Raw genomic sequence first — 17441 nt, 5'->3', positions numbered from 1 at the left:
CACATAAGCGAAAACAATCCACCTAACCTTCTTCTTTACGTTTTTGTTTTCAGCTTTTTTTTTCCCCAGGTTTCATTGCCGGTGTCTTTCCCCAGATATCACTGTGGTTTTTGACTTTTTTCTTCCCCAAGCCGGCTGCTGCGATCAGTCAGAACATTCCTCTTTTTTCCAGAACTTTTCATCACCTCCAGAAAGGGCCCTCTCCATACTTTGTCCAGCCACTCAAGCAGAAGTGCCCTATAGCATGCCGCCGGACCTGCTTAAAGTGAAGACCAAATCGGCGTTTCCGACCACCGAGGTGTCGTTCAGCAACGATATCACTCCTACGCTTCTGGCGTCGGAGGATCATTCACATCTGCTGAACCATTCGCAACTCAACCTGGTCCAGCCAAAGAGACCTTCGGTGCCTCGCACGTCTGATACTGACGATAGACTGTTACGCCAGAATCTTATTGGCAAGGTTGCCAATTTGCTCCACAGCACGATTTCCAGATCGAGGGAAAACTCCGTTTCCTCCAATGCCTCGAATAGCTCTCTTCCTCGTGTCACCAGTCCGACTTCTGACCGTTTTCCGGCTCTGGGTATCCTGACACCTTCAAGACCTCGTCTGCGGATGGTCAAGGAAACGAATTTCGTGTCACTTGAATATGATCCCATCTCAAGACGTAAAGTTTTGAACACTTACGAGATCAGAGGTGAGATTGGCCGTGGTGAACATGGCAAGGTGAAGCTAGCCCGTGACCTTCATTCCGGCGAGCTCGTTGCTATCAAGATTGTCAACAGAAAGAATAAGAAAGAACGGTACCTACTAAGTAACCGTGGATCAATTGCTGCTCCCAATCATCCATACAGCGACTACGAAACCAAGATTCGTAGGGAGATAGCGATCATGAAGAGATGCGATCATAAGTATATCGTTAATCTCAAAGAAGTGCTAGATGACCGGAGATCCCATAAGATCTACTTGGTGCTAGAATACCTTGAAAAGGGCGAGATCAAATGGAAGCGCCTGTCACCAATCCAGACCCCAATGCCCTTGCATGACTCCCAAGAATCAAACATTCCTTGCTGTGATTCCAATACCCATATGAAAACTGAAGCGTCTCCTTTAGATGACAACGAGTTGCTTGCTGACATTTACTCCCCTAATCTTACCTTTAGACAATCCAGGAAGGTATTTAGAGATGTTCTTCTTGGTCTCGAGTACCTTCACATGCAAGGTATTATTCACAGAGATATAAAGCCAGCGAACTTGCTTGTGGGCTCTGATAACACAGTCAAGATCAGCGATTTCGGTGTTTCATTTGCATCGTACTTGGGAAATACAGGTGAAGGTTTCCGTATGAGCGAAGCCGAGCTTGCAAAGACAGTCGGTACGCCTGCCTTCTTTGCTCCAGAACTTTGCCGTACCTCCCACTCGGCTAGCAACAGCACCATCAAGATGACTTCTTTAGATATGGATAAGCTGAGCTCTCAGCAAAATGGTACAGAGACGCCAAAGGTCACATATAAGATAGATATTTGGGCTCTAGGTGTCACGCTTTACTGTTTGCTTTTCGGAAAGGTGCCGTTTAATGCAGAGCTGGAGTTCGCCTTATTCGATGTCATCGTCAATCAGGAGGTCCAATTCCCTCAATCCAAGGATGAATTCCATTCGCCACAAGAAGTTAGCGATGAAGAGTTTGAACTCGCTAAGGACTTGGTTAGAAAGCTTCTCGACAAGAACAGCGAGACCAGACTTACCATTCGTGGTATCAAAGAGCATCCATTTGTCTTGATGGATCTTGAAGATGACTTAGATAAGCTCAACGAGTTCTTCTTTATTAATTCTACCGAGCCTTATGGTCCATTTGATTCGATTGGAAAGAATCATGAAATCGGAAAAGATGAACTTGATGATGCGGTTGTCGGTGTCGGTGCGCGTATCCAGGGAAGCTTTCTTCAAGCTATCCGCTCCAGAGATCCAGAAGCGCTTCGTAAGGCAGCTCTCAAGATGGAGACAAGCACATCCTCAAGCGACGAGTCTTCGAATTTCGTTACTCGTACTAACAGCAATACTTTTGGATATAATCCCTCCATCAATAACTCATTGATTCTTCTGGAGTCCGTTCAAACACCACCGATGGGAGCCTCTAGAGCACACTTACAGACTAATGATACTGGCTCCTTCCTCAAATCGGTAACTGGTCATACAGGTAACCATACACCTGAATTGTCGACTCTCTCGCGTCAGAACACCGGAAGCCGGCCTTCAGTGGTGCTTAGCCGCAATAATCTTTTATTTCAAGATGTTCTTGAGACCAATAGCTCATCTTCCAGCAGACAAGGAAGTGTCAGTGGGATCCTGGAAGCTCCTCAAATCGAAACCAAGAGAAACGTGGGTGGTGATCTTTACTTGAAGAACGAATCCGTCATAGACACTTTCAAGGGTATCCAGCAACTTGACCAAAAGAGAAGGAAATCGAGTGCGTTCGTTCGCAATAATAGCTCTCCCTCGAGTCCACGCCCCAGCAAGACTGAATCAACTCTGGGCCTGGAATCCAAGCATCCTCTCTCGCAACCTCAAGCGATACCCATGTCTTCAGATTCTTCTGTTCTGAGCAAGATCAAGGTGGGTCCTATCAGCATTGATAACAAGAGACGTGCTTCATCCGTTATATCATTGCCGTTAACAGAAAGCTTTGCATCGTTGGATAGTTTCAATGATGACTACTTGACCCACAAGTACCACGAATACAGGAAAAAGAAGCTCGGTAGTAAGTTGCCAGAGCCTGGTGCAGTTAATTCGGATCCTAACTTGGGTGACAATGCATTTAACACCATCAATGAGAAATTCAAGAACTTCAACCTTGGATCGCTGATGACTGCGTCGAAGAACGCTAAAGAAGGACGGACGAATGAGGGCGTTGCCCCCAACTCAAGGTCAAGATTCCTGTCGTATTCCACTGAGACAAAGTCCCTGGCTTCTCAATCGTACAGCAGTTGCAGCACAAGTGGAAGTGGGAGCAGTGATAGCGAAAGTGACGAAGAAGCTGGCAATTTGACGTTGAAGTTCTCTTCTAAAGTCACTCCTCGCAGTCGTCCTCCGTTCCTCTCTCTCAAGGATCGGGCACACTCTCACGATTCCAATTTACCCAACTTGATCAACCATCAAAACAATGCTTACGACGTTCCAGTTGTCTTCCAGGGCGATCTTCTCGAGTTTGAGGATGTCCCGGAGAATTTGATGGGTAACGTACAGAAGGCGGCAGATACTGACATGAGCGCATCTGTTTCCATCATCTCACAGAATTCGATTGCCACGATAACAAATGGCTCGGATGAACAGCCTTCGCTCCTTCGGGTTCCTCATAAACCATCTGTTCAACACTCGCCGTTGCGCAATCAGGTAGACGTCGATAGTCAATCAAACGGAAGTCCTCGTCAGGAACGCGATCCACAGTCCCGTGTCAATGATGCTATACTGGGAGTTGCCAAGTCTGCCTTGAGGTCAGGATATTTCAGAAATCACTACAAGAAAGAACCGATGCACTCTCCATTTCCTAAATCTAAGCATCTCGATAATGACAAAGAAAGTGTTGTCAAAAGCCAAATGAGAGAAGGAACTGAACACATCCGCCCTTGTTACCAGCGTTCTAATTCTGTAACGTTGGGACTTCTTCAGCACACACGACCTGATCCAACATAATAGGAAGCATTGTAAATTCTGGCTGGCTCAGAATTTACCACTTAAGCATTTGCATATGTAACAGCACAACGAGTGTAACTGTACTACTTTATAGTCTAATATATCCTCCAGCATGATCGTTGATCGATCAAGAGTGGCAGCTTACAGAAGTTCTTGTTTCAAATTAACGTAATATCTTGTCCTATCTTACTTTATTTTTATATTTTCTCCTTTTTCCTTTTTTTTTTTTTTTTTTCTTTTTTGCTTTTGAATTCTTAGTTTCCTTCCAGTATAAATATGCCTTTCCCGAGGCTTGTTGACCAGGTGATTATATCCTTTCCCTTCACCAAATTACCAAATAAAAACGAAAGTGAACAAGAAAAGGAATGAAATAAAAATAATAAGTGAAGCTTTCAGAGCTTCTTTCAACTCAAGTCAAGCTTCTTCTTCAACACTGATAACCTGTTGCCAATACTGACAACAAATTTCTCCACCATTGCCCGGTCCTCTTCATCCAATTTCTCGACATCGGGCGACTCCTCGTCAAGAAGTGCTTCCAACATCCAAATAGCTGTACTGTAAGCAAGTTCGCAACCTTTCAAGTCTTCCTTTACCAACTCATTAACTGCTGCGTTCCTTGAAATCTCTAGAGCCCTATCGAAGATTAACTTCTCGGCTACAACTCGGAAGGAATCGCTGTTCACATCCCCGCCTAGCGTTGTTGCCGTAGCAGTGCCGAGACTGTTTTGGTCGGTATAGTTAGAGACGCCGTGTACATCCTCTTCTTTAGTGATGCTAGCGTTAGCTTCTTCTAACCTAAGCTTGATAAACTCCGCTTTCTCCAAACATTCATTGAACTGATCACGAATCCATTGCACTAACTCATTGATCTGTGATGACACTTGAAGGTCCAATGACCGAACTAGCTGTTGTTCACCGGTAGCTTCATCCTTGTGGTAATGAGCCATCCACCAGCTACTAGCGAGAGCCATGCCCTTTGCAAGTAATGATAGAGTCTTCACGTATAACACAACACCCTCTTCACTTATGGCCTTCACCATCTTTGGCGGAAGCAAATCATTATGCTGCATTATTTCATCATCGTACTCGTCAGTTGAAGGTGGAGAAGGAATCAATTGGCTGAACTTGACGTCGGCGAATAGGCTAATAGCATGCGACTTCGTTGCTACTGACTCCAATTGACTAAGGACTCTTTCATCGTAAGAAAGATCCTCCTGTTTACTCTCTCCGTGAGGTGATGCAGCCAAAAGAGTGTTGGAAGTAGGGAGTTTAACTTTCTTTAACAACAAGTTGTTAGCAAAATCTGGACTCGAGATGATGGTTGAGAAATTGTTGAGATCACCAGTCTGAGAACCCTCCTCCTGTAAATCAGAAGAGTGGCCAGCATTTCCAAACAAACGATTAGAAGCAAGGCTTATGGCCTTTCCCAAAGCATTTGTTGGTGAGATTGAGATTGAGATTCTCCTATCACCAAAACTCGTTCTACGACCTGAAGGGGCCGTCGATTTCTGAGAAGGCCTTCTCAGAAGTACTATGTTGCGATCTGGTCCCTGAGCATGTTGAGAGTGTTGATGATGCGATCCAATGCCATTCGTGCCGACTTTCGCCAACTCATCTGCAATGGCATTCACCTCCACCGCCCGTTTCTCAACAACAACGTAATCCTTCTCCAAAATCACATCATTCTTAGAGCGCTGGCCCTGCTTGAGCTCGATTTGTTTTGGCTGGATAGAGTGCGTGAGAGCAGCAGAGTCGGGGCTATTCTGATTGATTATCAGTTTAATCTGCTCATCACGGGAGTTAGAACGGTGAGATAACATCTCACGAGGATAGTCTCTTCTGATCATCTGCGGAGTCTGTGGGGGCGTCCTATCGCCAGAATCTGAAGTATGGACTTCTTCTGAAGTGCCCTTGTGTTGCCTTTCGCCTGTCATAGGCATAATTGGAGCCACAAACTTAGCCCTATCAGAAGGTTTGATGGGCGATATGTACTCACTGATGAAGAGATTCGTATCCATTTCTGAAGTATCCAAGGGTCTGTCATTACCCTCCAAGTCATTGACGATAAGAGGATGGTTGAAAAACTCATTGAAAGAAACACGTTCCGTTGGATTGTACTTCAAGAGAGACTTGATCAACTTGCGAAGCGATTCTGGGACCTGCGCTGATGAAGGAAACTTGATCCGATCATGAGTCTTCTCTATAGTTTTCAACAACTCAATATGATTGGCAGCTCGAAAGGGCGGCTTTCCGACTGTCATTTCATAGAATACAGCACCCACAGACCATAAGTCAGCCTTTGCATTGTACTTTTCGTAGCGTAAGATTTCTGGGGCCATGTACAAGGGAGAGCCACATAACGTCTCAGCCATAGAAGTAGAAGGCAAGAACCTGGCAAAGCCGAAGTCGGCAATCTTCAAGATAGGAAGTTCCCAGAGGCCAACGTAATTTTCCTTCTCAAACTGTTCCTTAGTGTGAGCCGGAGGGCAAAGAAGCAAGTTCTGTGGCTTGATATCCCTATGAACAAGAGACTTTGAGCGTAAGAACTCGAGTGCGGAGCTTAACTGCTTCAAGAAATGTATAACAAGTGTCTCATTCAATCCGTGAGAGCCTTCTGGGGATGGGTAGCGAGCAAGCAACTGTGAAACAACCGGATGGGTCTTTACGAGCTGGTCTCGGCGGCGTATGAAGTAAGATAAGTCACCCATGGAGCAATAGTCCATGATCAAGTGAAAGTGAGTGGAAGTCTGGTGATAGTCAAGAAGACCAACGACATGAGGATGCTTCATAGACTTGAGAATGGAGATCTCCACTTCCAAGTTCTCAATGAGCTTCTTGGACTTGAGCTTCAGGCGTACCACCGACTTGATAGCAACGGACTCGTGCGTATTATTGTCCACACACTTGTAGACCGTGGCAAAGGAGCCCTTCCCTATCTCAGGTCCAACGGTGTAGGCACCGATTGTCTTCGACATTGTGTGGGGGGTCTTGTTACAACTTGAGGGCTAAGAAGTGTGTTATTGTGGTTGCCAGCTTATTAATCACTGTGGAAGACACCTAGCGAAATTGAATGATAGATTCAAGAATAAGCCCCACCTTTAAGAACGGTCTCTATGTGGCTGACGATGTTCCGTCCTCTATAATTTATAAGTTTAGGATGGATCTCTTGCCACTACGCGAGTGTGGTGAGTCAGAAGGGGGGTAGGCGACAGAATGTAGGGAATTCTGTTTGGCCAAATAATGACAAGGTTCAGGGTTATGACAGGATTTCAGCTCCCTTTTGCGTCCTCAAAAGTATACTTTTTGTAGGAATTAAAAAAAATACCCGTAAAAGAATATAGGGTTTCAGGGCGTACGGATACACCACACTAAACAGAGGGAGGGAGTGATCTACGATAAGATAAAGTCATGTGAGTGCAGTCACGCGACTAGTCCGAAGTGGGATTTGCGCCAATGCCTCGAGGCTGCTTGACCTAGGTAAATGTTAATGGTGGGGAAAGTGTGTGCAGCATTTATAGTAGTAATGACCCCGAGATTCAATTAAGGTAAATTTAATACTTATCGTGTAAACAAACAACATTTTGAGGTTTCATTTCATGTCTTTCGTTTGTTGCTGGGCGTGCTGGGCGTGCTGGTATTCGCTGTTTGCGGATGTCCCTGGCAATTGGCTGCGAAAAGTAGCCTACGACAAGAAATACGCAACTTACAGATGGAACCCACAGTAATTTACAAAAGTTTCAAAACACCATAAAAAATACAAAAACCATTCTTTTCTTCTCCAAAACCTTATAAATCTTCCCTTTACCCCCCTGGGTATGCCGACCCAACAAAACAGCCACATTCTTTCCATTTAAAGTTTGCATAGTCTCCTGTTGCACCATGAGACGGTGTTTAGATATACCACACATTCTGCTACCGCACTAGGTCAACTGATCATGGCTGTGCGGAGTACTTTGTGTAGGTGCCTTTATAGAAAAAAAAAGGAGAAACAGGAAAGGGGATGTCTTCTATTGGCGAATTGGCGAATTTAGAAGATTGTTCAATGTAACCTTGCAGTGAAGGTTGTCACTTGGGGGATGTCTTATGGTGCTGCATCTTTAACCCGCGTGCATGTATGGGTGGAGCTAGAGGGGCAGAGAACGTAAGAAGAAGGAAAGAATTGAGTAGCTGGAGGGTATTTATTGTAGAAATTGACATAAATTGGCCCTAGTTTATTCATGGGTATCCCTTTTTTTATGTTCCTGAATGGGTTTCTTTAAATAGTAGGATGCTTTTGTTTGGCATTGTATACACGCCTTGTATCGGTAGATTGCTTACCACTGAAGTGTTCCATAGTTTATTTTGAAAGTTCATTACTGTCTCCATCAATTCACCTAGAAGATGTTTGAATCCGTTGTGGCGACATTGTTGAACCGTTTCTTGGGCTCATACATTGAGAACTTCGATACGAAGCAACTTAACATCGGAATCTGGTCTGGTGATGTCCGACTCAAGAACTTGAGACTTAAGAAGGAATCCTTAGATAAGTTTAAATTGCCTGTGGACGTCAAATTTGGCCATTTGGGTGAACTCACCTTGCTGATTCCATGGTCTAATTTAAAGGGAAAGCCAGTTAAGGTTGTTATAGAAGACGTCTACCTTCTAGCGTCCCCGATCATCATCACTGACTTTGACGCTGATGAAGATGCCACTAGAGAACAGAAGCTTAAACAAGAGAAGCTTCAGGATTTAGAAGCCTTACAGAGTGCAATTACTGCCAACTTGAATGCTAGTAAAGACGGCGATGCTCAAGCTTCAAATGAATCTTTCACTGAGAGCTTGGTTACCAAGATCGTCGATAACTTACAGGTAACCATTAAGAATATCCATGTCCGTTACGAAGATGAGGGTGTTTTGACTGATTCTCCTTATGCCTTAGGTCTCACTCTTGACGAATTGTCTGCTGTGTCTACAGACGAAAACTGGAAGGCCAGCTTCATTTCCATCACACAAAGCCTTACGAGAAAGCTACTTATGCTTAAAAACTTCTCGTGCTATATGAATACAGAGAGTCCTTCAATCTTTTCTGGATCGCCTGATGATGTGCTTGATGCGCTTAGATCGTCTCTTGGGACGAGATCAGAGAAACAGTACCTTCTTAAACCTGTTTCTGGAGAAGGAAGACTTACTGTCCACAAGACTGGTGCCACAGAAACACATCCACATGTAACTACAGAGCTTTTTTTCGAGGAGTTTGGCATTGAGTTCGATAGTAGTCAGTATCGGGACATCTTGTGGACTGCTTCCAAGCTTCACTGGTACCAAAAGACATGGAAATTCCGTAAATATAGACCACGGGTTTCTGTGGAAGAGGATCCAAAGCAATGGTTTAGGTACACCGCCAAGAGTATTCTCGGTGAGATCCACGAAAAGAACTATAGATGGAGTTGGGATCACTTCAAAAAGAGAAGGGACCAAAGAAAGAAATATATCAGCTTGTGGAAGAATAAGGTTCTTAAGAAGCCACTTAATGCTCTGGACCAAACAATGTTCGAAAAGTTAGAATGGGACCTTCCTTATGAGGATATCAGATTTTATAGATCCCTCGCCAGAAGTGAGATCAGGAAAGAGAAGTTGTCGGCTCCTCCTTCCACTCCCCAACCAGCATCAAGCGGCGGCTGGATTTCTTCGTGGTGGTATGGTAACAAGAGCCAGGAAACCATCGAGGCACCCAAATCAGAGGGTGGCTTGAATCTCACTTTGACTGACGAGCAAAGAAAGGCTCTTTATGAAACCATTGATTTTAACGAAGATGACACTCTCAGCGACGCAGTCAATATTCCACGCGATAGAGTCACAGTTGAAATCTTCATGACTATTAAGAAAGCAGGTATTTCTTTGAAGCCAGTCAAACATGGCCCAAGTTTGGCAGAAGTCATGGTAGAGGGTTGCAGGACTCAGATCTACCAGAGGCCAGATTCTTTCTTGGCCAATTTCCAATTGCAAGAGCTTAAGGTAGAGGATGGAACTTCGAAAACGTTGTACAAGCACATTGTCAGCGTCAAGCACGTCCATTCAGGTCTTCATTCTTCGGTGGAAGAGTTCCATGACGCCTCTTCATCTGTGAGCTCTCAAAAGAGTGACCCATTCTTCAGAGTCTCTTTTGAGAACAACCCGTTGGATGGAAGTGCTGATTCTGTTCTTCTTGCAAAGTTGAATTCGATGACAATTTTCTATAACGCATTTTTCATTGAAGAAATCATCCGATTCTTTAAGCCCCCGAAGATCCATCTTGATACTATTGGTGCTATCATGAATGCTGCAGAGGCAACTATGGAGGGTATCACGGAACAGACAAGATTGGGTCTTCAGTATGCTTTGGAGGAACACAAGACTATCAATGTCAAGCTTGACCTCCAAGCACCTTTGGTCATTATGCCTCTTGACCCAACTAGCTGGAAATCACCGGTCGCTATCCTAGACGCTGGTCATTTGAGCGTCACGAGTGATTTGGTTGACAAAGCGACTATTGAGGATATCAAGTCCAAAGAGAGTTATAGCAATGAGGATTGGAGTAAGCTCAAGACTCTCATGTATGATCAGTTCAATCTTCATCTTCAAGATGCCCAGTTTCTTGTGGGTTCCACGATTAAGGATACCATGGAGCAGCTTCACACAGAGAAGTCAAAGCAGTCAGCTGTTATGCTTAATAATTTAGACATACGACTCAATTTGGGCGTCTCTATCATCCCAGAAGCTACTAATTTGGCTAGATTCAAGCTTGGAGGTGAGATTCCCGAAATTGACGTTGCCCTCAATGACTTCCAGTATAAGACTATCATGAAACTTATAGACGTCGTTATACCTGATTTAGCTGCCAACGAGGGTGACGATAACAGTGTTTTCCATGCCTTTGGTCAAAAAGAAGAACAGTACAAGCTCGAAGATGTCGAAGAATCTGCCGTGGCTCTCAGAGATGCTAAGAAGCCAGAGAACCCCCAGCATATGGTTGAGATGGATTTCACAATCACCCGAGTTAACTTGTCATTGTCGAGATGTACTAATGCTGTCACCCTCGAGGCCGAACCTTTCCTCGATCTTGTCGGCGACACACTTGAACTTTCTTTCTACAAGACTGATTATGATATGCATCTTGACTTGACCTTGATTGACGTTGACATTATTGATCACATAGAAAAATCTGGTGTTCCTGAGTTCGAGAAGTTGATGTCTTCGAGAAACTTTACCGAAAGCGAAGCAGTGGTGCGTAAGAACAAAGAACTTTTCAAGCTTGATCTTACCAGGACTCAGAGGATTGTCGAGTTCAACGGGAATGACATCGAAGTGTTTGACTTGGATATTATTGTTGACATGTCTGCCGTAAAGTGTGTTGTCTCACGTATGTCATACTTGAGTATCCTCAACTTTATGTTGAATACGTTCACCGATCCTAATGCTGAAGAAACCCCTGCCGACACATTGAAGCACAATGATTACAATGATGACCGCATTGCTCCTCAAAAGATAAACGTGAAGGTCAATCTTGATAGTATCATTGTCGTCCTTAACGAAGATGATCTTAAATTGGCAACCTTGCAATTGAGTACGGCGAACGTGAAGGTATTTGTCCTTCCAGAGGCGCTTGAGGTTAGCGGTTCGTTAGGTGCCTTGTCTTTACATGACGAATCAAACGAGGGCTCGCCAAGAGACTCCATCTTCCGCAATTTGATTAACATCGAAGGCGACAACCTAGCCGAATTCACGTACAAGACTTACGATCCAACTACCAATAAGGAACCATATGATAGTTATATTGAGTTTATCACCGGTTCTTCTACTATCAACTTTGCCGAGGATGCCTTTGGAAAGATCTTTAATTATCTCAACAAGTTTGCGCAGATGAAGGCCATTTATGATAAGGCTCGTGACGCGGCTATCAACCAAGCTAACCAAATTGACGCCTCCAATAAGATGAAGATGAATATTCTTGTCAGGGCACCTACGGTACGTTTGCCTAAGCTTATTGGTAGCGCTGCTGACGATTATGATGTCATAGTGGCGGAACTTGGTGAACTTTACCTTCACAACGATTTCGAGCCAAGGGGTGATTTGTTATACAACGTGATGAATGCCGGCCTCAGAAACACCAAAGTAACTTCAAAGTTTCATCTCGATGAGGTTATCCAAGAGAGTCAGATGGTCGATGCATTGGATATTGGTTTCCTGATTGATTATCTTGAGGACTTCCACGAGGATAAGCCTACTTTTAAGGTCAACGGAAGCTTACCAGAGCTTGACTTCCATTTATCTGAACTCCAGCTCAACTATTTGTATAACTTGCAGAACAAGATTAGTGCTGTCTTTATGGCATCAGACGATGAGGACTCCATGGATAAGATTGAGGCTGATGCAGAGAATGCCAATGCATTAATGGCACACGACTCGTCTTTAATCAGACAGAAGCAGCAATCTGATAAATCTGCACCGGAAGTTTCAGAGCCAAAGCCAGCTAGCACAGCAAGCCAGAATTCTCCTGATCATGTTAAGTTTGATATTGCTTTGGAGATCCCAAAAATTTCGTTGCTGCTTTATCATAACACGCATGATGTGGCTTCCTTTGACTCAAGAAAGCTTGCTTTGTTAGCCATCAAAGACTTTAAAGCGCTGTTCTTCATGAAGGATGACGATAATTTCACCTCAGACCTTACGGTTAATGCATTCACTATTAGTGACGTTAGATCCCACACTTCAAACAAATTCCCCGAAGTCATCCCACCTTTGCAGGATGAGAGGAATCAGTTCAAATTGAATGCATCTACTGGATCGACTGGAGTTAATGACAAGAAAGCTACTACGGTGATGTTGACAATCGAGGAACCGCAAGTTATCTTAGCCTTAGACTTCCTTTTCGGCTTGCAAGCCTTCGCCAACAAGGGTCTACAGGTCGACTCTGTTCAGCCAACTTTCGACATGGATGATGAGTTTGATTCTGAAGATGAATCTATTGATGGGCGCCTCCATAAAGCTGAAGAAGAAGAAGCAGAAGTCGCGGAGACATTTGCTTCCACATTGGGCTTTTCGGTCAATATTACTAAACCTTCTGTGTTACTTCTTGCTGATTCTACCCAGGAGGATTCTGAAGCAATTGTGTTCAAGGTAGAGCAAATGCTTATAACCAGCCAGAACATCGTTTCTTTGGCTGCAGACAGCATTGGAATGTTTGTTTCGAGGATGGATGACTTTGAGCGGAGGCTTCGTATTATTGATGACTTCTCCGTCTCTTTTGCATTAGATGGAAGAGGTTCGACGGCGACGTCATTTTTGACAAACATTCAGCTTTCAATTGATCCTTTACTTGTTAGACTTTCATTGAGAGAAGTCCGTCTAGGCTTGAGAATAGCAAACAGGGCAAATGAGCTTTACGCAGAGGCTATGGGTAAAGATCTCAATGCTAATACCGAGCCGGATCATAGTATTACCGATGATTTCAAACGCCGCTTATCGCAGTACGCTCCGAGTGTTGTCTCTGGCTTCTCCAGGGATTCAGCAAAGCGTAGAAAGCGTTCGATGACTACTGAAGTAATTGTGAAGGGGGAGGAGTTCAATGCTTCCTTTGGTGGTGCCAGATTTGTACTTATTGGTGATATTCATGAATTGCCTGTTATTGATGCCAACATCAACGCCTTCGAAACTAAAGTCTTGAATTGGTCTACGGAATTGAGCGCTGAATGTCACCTTGAGCCTTACGTGAACATCTACAACTACGCTAAGTCGACATGGGAGCCTCTCGTTGAGCCCTGGCCTGTATCTGTCTATGCATCTAAGGCCATGGATCCCAAGCCTACTATTATGATTGACGTTGTTTCCAGAAGCATGGCCCAAATTACTGTCTCATCCAGATCTGTCGCTTTGCTTTCCCAAGTGTTTTCTGCAATTAATCCTGACATCGATCTTAAGTCTCGAGAAGAAGTGACTCCTTACACGATCCTTAATGAGACTGGATACGATTTAGAGGTCTGGACCGATCGTGACGAAGAGCTGAGGAAGGATTCGACTGTTTTGAAGAACAGTCAAAAGATCCCTTGGGCTTTTGAGGACTGGAGAGTGATTCGTGAGAAGTTGGATACTGACAGTGACCAAGATGTCCTTGGCTTGAAGATTCTCGGCTCTTCCTATGAAAAGGTTAGAAAGATCAACGCTGCAGGTGTTGGAGAGCAAATATTCATGCTTAGACCTCCAGTTGATGGTGTTCACAGCAGACTTGCTGCTGAAGTGATCCTAGGTGATGATAATGTTAAGACGATTGTTTTGCGCTCAACAGTTAAGGTTCAAAATGACTCGGATTCAGGCATTACTATAAGAGTGACTGAAGAGAACCAGAATATTGACTCTGAAATACTTATTGAGCCCAATCAAACGAAGTCGCTTCCGATTGATGCTGTGTTCTCTGGCAAGATAAAGATCAAGCCACACCTTGAAACAAAGTTCAACTGGTCTAACGAGACTTTGGAGTGGAAGGATCTTATGAAGCAAGGCACTGCTCTTTCATGCTCTTCAGTTGGAACGGGCCAGACATCCGTCTTCTATTATCAAGCTGAAGTCAAGTATGACGAGGAAGAGCCTCTAGCCAGAGTGTACCCTCATTTCACGCTTGTTATCTCTGCGCCACTTGAAATCGAGAACTTGCTACCATTCGATTTCAACTTCAGGTTGTATGATAAAAGCAGCAAAAAGGACTGGAGCGGCTCTGTTAAGAAAGGGCAAAGCACGTTTGTCCATGTTGTCACATTAAATGCATTACTTTTACTCAGTATTGAGCCGCTCGAGTGTGGATTTGGCAAGTCGGAGTTTGCCATTATCAACTCCACCAAAAAGAGTGAATTCAAACGTGAATCGCTCATCAACACCAGAGGTGATTCGGGCAGAAATGTGAGATTGAAGATGCACTATCCAAAGGACGATGTTAAGACGAATTTGAAGGTGGCAGTGTTCAGTCCATACGTTTTGTTGAACAGAACAGGCCAGAACTTAACCGTGGTGGACAAGGCCAGTCGTTCCAATGTTATGGAGTCTTCCAGTTTGCAAGAAAACATACCTCACATGTTTTCCTTCGATAGAGACGGGGAAAGACTGAACAGAGCTCTTGTTAAATTAGCTGACTCGGTCCTTTCAGCTCCAGTAAGTTTTGATGCTATTGGTCAAAGTTTGGGTATGCTGGTGCAATTGAATCACAAACAAACTGAGATGAACTTTGGCGTTTCTATTGGAGAAGGTGAAGGAAAATACAAGCTCACAAAGGTCGTGACTTTCTCTCCTCGTTACGTCATTAAAAACGCTATTTCCGAGCCTCTCTCACTTGTTGAAAATGGATCAACGAAGCAGCTTCTGCTTGACCCGGGACAGCTGGTACCTCTTTACTCTCTTCATAAAGTTGAGAATAAGAGCATTATGTTGAAGTTCGACCAGGGTGGAAAGGGATGGTCATCTCCGTTTGCCATTGACGATGTGGGTCAAATCTTCTTAAAGTTACAAAAAGAAGGACAAGGCCAGTCTCTTTGAAGGTTAACGTGTTGACTGAGGATGCTACAATCTTTATCCAGGTGGAAAGTGCCCACAACAATTGGCCATATTCCATCAGAAATTTCACAGACCACGAGCTTTACATTTACCAGGCCAACCCGAACGTTGATCTGAATGGTGAGGTTGTGAAGCGGGATACAGTCTACAAACCGGTTTACTACAAGGTTCCAGCAAAGAGTGTCATGCCATATGCGTACGACTATCCTAATGCTGTTGTCAAGGAGTTGATCATTAGAGCCCGTGGACGTGAAAGAGCAGTTAACTTGGCCGAAATTGGTAACCTTAAACCTTTCAGGTTGCCAGCTACTGAAAGAGATTCACAGAATATCTTGGATCTCAATGTTGTTGCTGATGGACCTACCCAATCATTGGTCATCTCTGACTATGACCCTGGCATGAGTTTGTACAAGTTGAGAAAGACTGAGACGAGCTCAACGGCTAACACATCGAAGCAACAGTTTGAGGTTGATGAAGTGGACGACAATTACCACACCAAGATCTTGACACGCTTTGAGGGTTTGGGTATTTCTTTGATCAACACCCGCTCTCAAGAATTATGCTACATAACCTTGAGAGGCCTTGAGCTCAGATACAATGAATCTGATTTGTATCAGAATTTGAGTATGAAGTTGAAGTGGGTCCAGATTGACAATCAGCTTTACGGAGGAATCTTCCCTATTATCCTTTACCCTACCGTCGTTCCAAAATCAGGAAAGGAGATGAACAGCCATCCATCCTTCTCTGGTTCCATCTGTAAGGTAAAGGATGATTCTCATGGTGTGGTGTTCATCAAGTATGCTACAGTGCTTCTTCAGGAAATGACGATGGAGCTTGACGAAGATTTCCTTTTTGCCTTGCTAGATTTCTCTAAGTTCCCAGGTGCAAGCTGGAATGCGCTTGTCGAAGACAAACTTTGCGACACGAATCTTGAAATTCCGGAGCCCACGAAATTGTCTGATGCTAGTGATATTTATTTCGAGGCCTTGCATTTGCAGCCAACCTTGTCTCACTTGTCTTTCGTCAGAACCGAAAGAGTTAATGCCGAGGACAGGACTTCGTCCCAGAACACCATTATGTTCTTCGTTAATGTTCTTACAATGGCTATTGGCAATATTAATGATGCACCAATTAAGTTGAACGCATTGTTCATTGAAAACATCAGAGTGCCTATTCCCATTTTGCTTGAATCTGTACAGAAGCATTACGGTCAATCGTTCTTTTACCAGTTGCACAAGATTTTGGGCTCAGCAGATTTCCTTGGTAACCCAGTTGGGTTGTTCAATAACATTTCTTCTGGTGTTCTTGATATCTTTTATGAACCTTATCAAGGTTTCATTATCAACGACCGTCCACAAGAGTTGGGTATTGGCATTGCAAAGGGTGGACTTAGTTTCCTCAAGAAGTCCGTGTTTGGATTCTCCGACTCTTTCGCTAAGGTTACTGGCTCGCTTGCAAAGGGTTTATCTGTCGCTACTATGGATAAATCGTTCCAAGAGAGAAGAAGACTCAACCAGCGCAGAAACAAACCAAAGCACGCATTGTATGGCTTTTCTTCCGGTGCTAATTCGTTCTTTGAGTCTATTTCATCTGGTGTAACAGGTATCGCTACTGCTCCAGCCGAGGGCGCTGCTAAAGGAGGCGCCAATGGTTTCTTTAAGGGTCTTGGTAAGGGTGTTGTTGGTCTCCCTACAAAGACAGCTATTGGTTTCTTCGATCTTGCATCTAATGTCGGAGAGGGAATCAGGAACACAACAACAGTGTTTGATGCCGATGGATTAGAGAAGGTCCGTCTTCCACGCCATGTCTCCTACGATGAAGTCATTCGTCCATACTCGCAGAGAGAAGCTCAAGGCCAGTTCTGGCTTAAGTCTATCGACGGTGGTCGCTTCTTTAATGAGACGTACTTGGCCCATTTGCTTCTTGCCGGCGAAGAGAAGTCAGTTGTGATTACTTTTAAGCGGATTATACTCTTCTCGATCGATTCATTGAAGGTGGTTTGGGTGACAAACTTCGACCAAGTCAAGGCTATTTCTTTGGAGCCAACGGGTATTTCTATTAAGCTAAAGACAAAGGAAGGTCCATTTATCCCAATTTCCGAGAAGAAGAACAGAGAGTTCTTATATGGAAGGCTTCGGGTTGCCGTTGATAAATTCAACGAGCATGCAAAAGTTATTCAGTGAGTAAGTTGTTTAAA

General features: G+C 44.1%; 3 protein-coding genes across 3 annotated transcripts; 2 read left to right on the top strand and 1 right to left on the bottom strand. All coding sequences in view use genetic code 12, as the record gives it.

The window, feature by feature from the left end:
* Positions 1-244: 244 nt before the first annotated feature.
* CXQ85_003410 (serine/threonine protein kinase) lies at positions 245-3688 on the top strand (the record flags this gene model as incomplete). The annotated part of the gene is made up of 1 exon (XM_025487056.1): positions 245-3688. The coding sequence occupies one exon, from the start codon at positions 245-247 to the stop codon at positions 3686-3688; it is 3444 nt and encodes a 1147-aa protein (XP_025340504.1).
* Positions 3689-4092: 404 nt separating this feature from the next.
* Positions 4093-6663, bottom strand: ATG1 (serine/threonine protein kinase; the record flags this gene model as incomplete). The annotated part of the gene is made up of 1 exon (XM_025487055.1): positions 4093-6663. One exon carries the CDS (start codon positions 6661-6663, stop codon positions 4093-4095), a length of 2571 nt encoding a protein of 856 aa, XP_025340503.1.
* Positions 6664-8068: 1405 nt separating this feature from the next.
* Positions 8069-17427, top strand: VPS13 (membrane morphogenesis protein; the record flags this gene model as incomplete). The annotated part of the gene is made up of 2 exons (XM_025487054.1): positions 8069-15176; positions 15218-17427. 2 exons carry the CDS (start codon positions 8069-8071, stop codon positions 17425-17427), a joined length of 9318 nt encoding a protein of 3105 aa, XP_025340502.1.
* Positions 17428-17441: the final 14 nt, after the last annotated feature.

The sequence above is a fragment of the Candidozyma haemuli genome (assembly GCF_002926055.2).
Source record: "Candidozyma haemuli strain B11899 chromosome Unknown E_2014730914, whole genome shotgun sequence".
In the NCBI taxonomy this organism is placed as follows: Eukaryota; Fungi; Ascomycota; class Pichiomycetes; order Serinales; family Metschnikowiaceae; genus Candidozyma; species Candidozyma haemuli.
The sequence above is the reverse complement of the archived record's forward strand: the minus strand, read 5'-3'. Positions and strand labels throughout refer to the sequence as shown.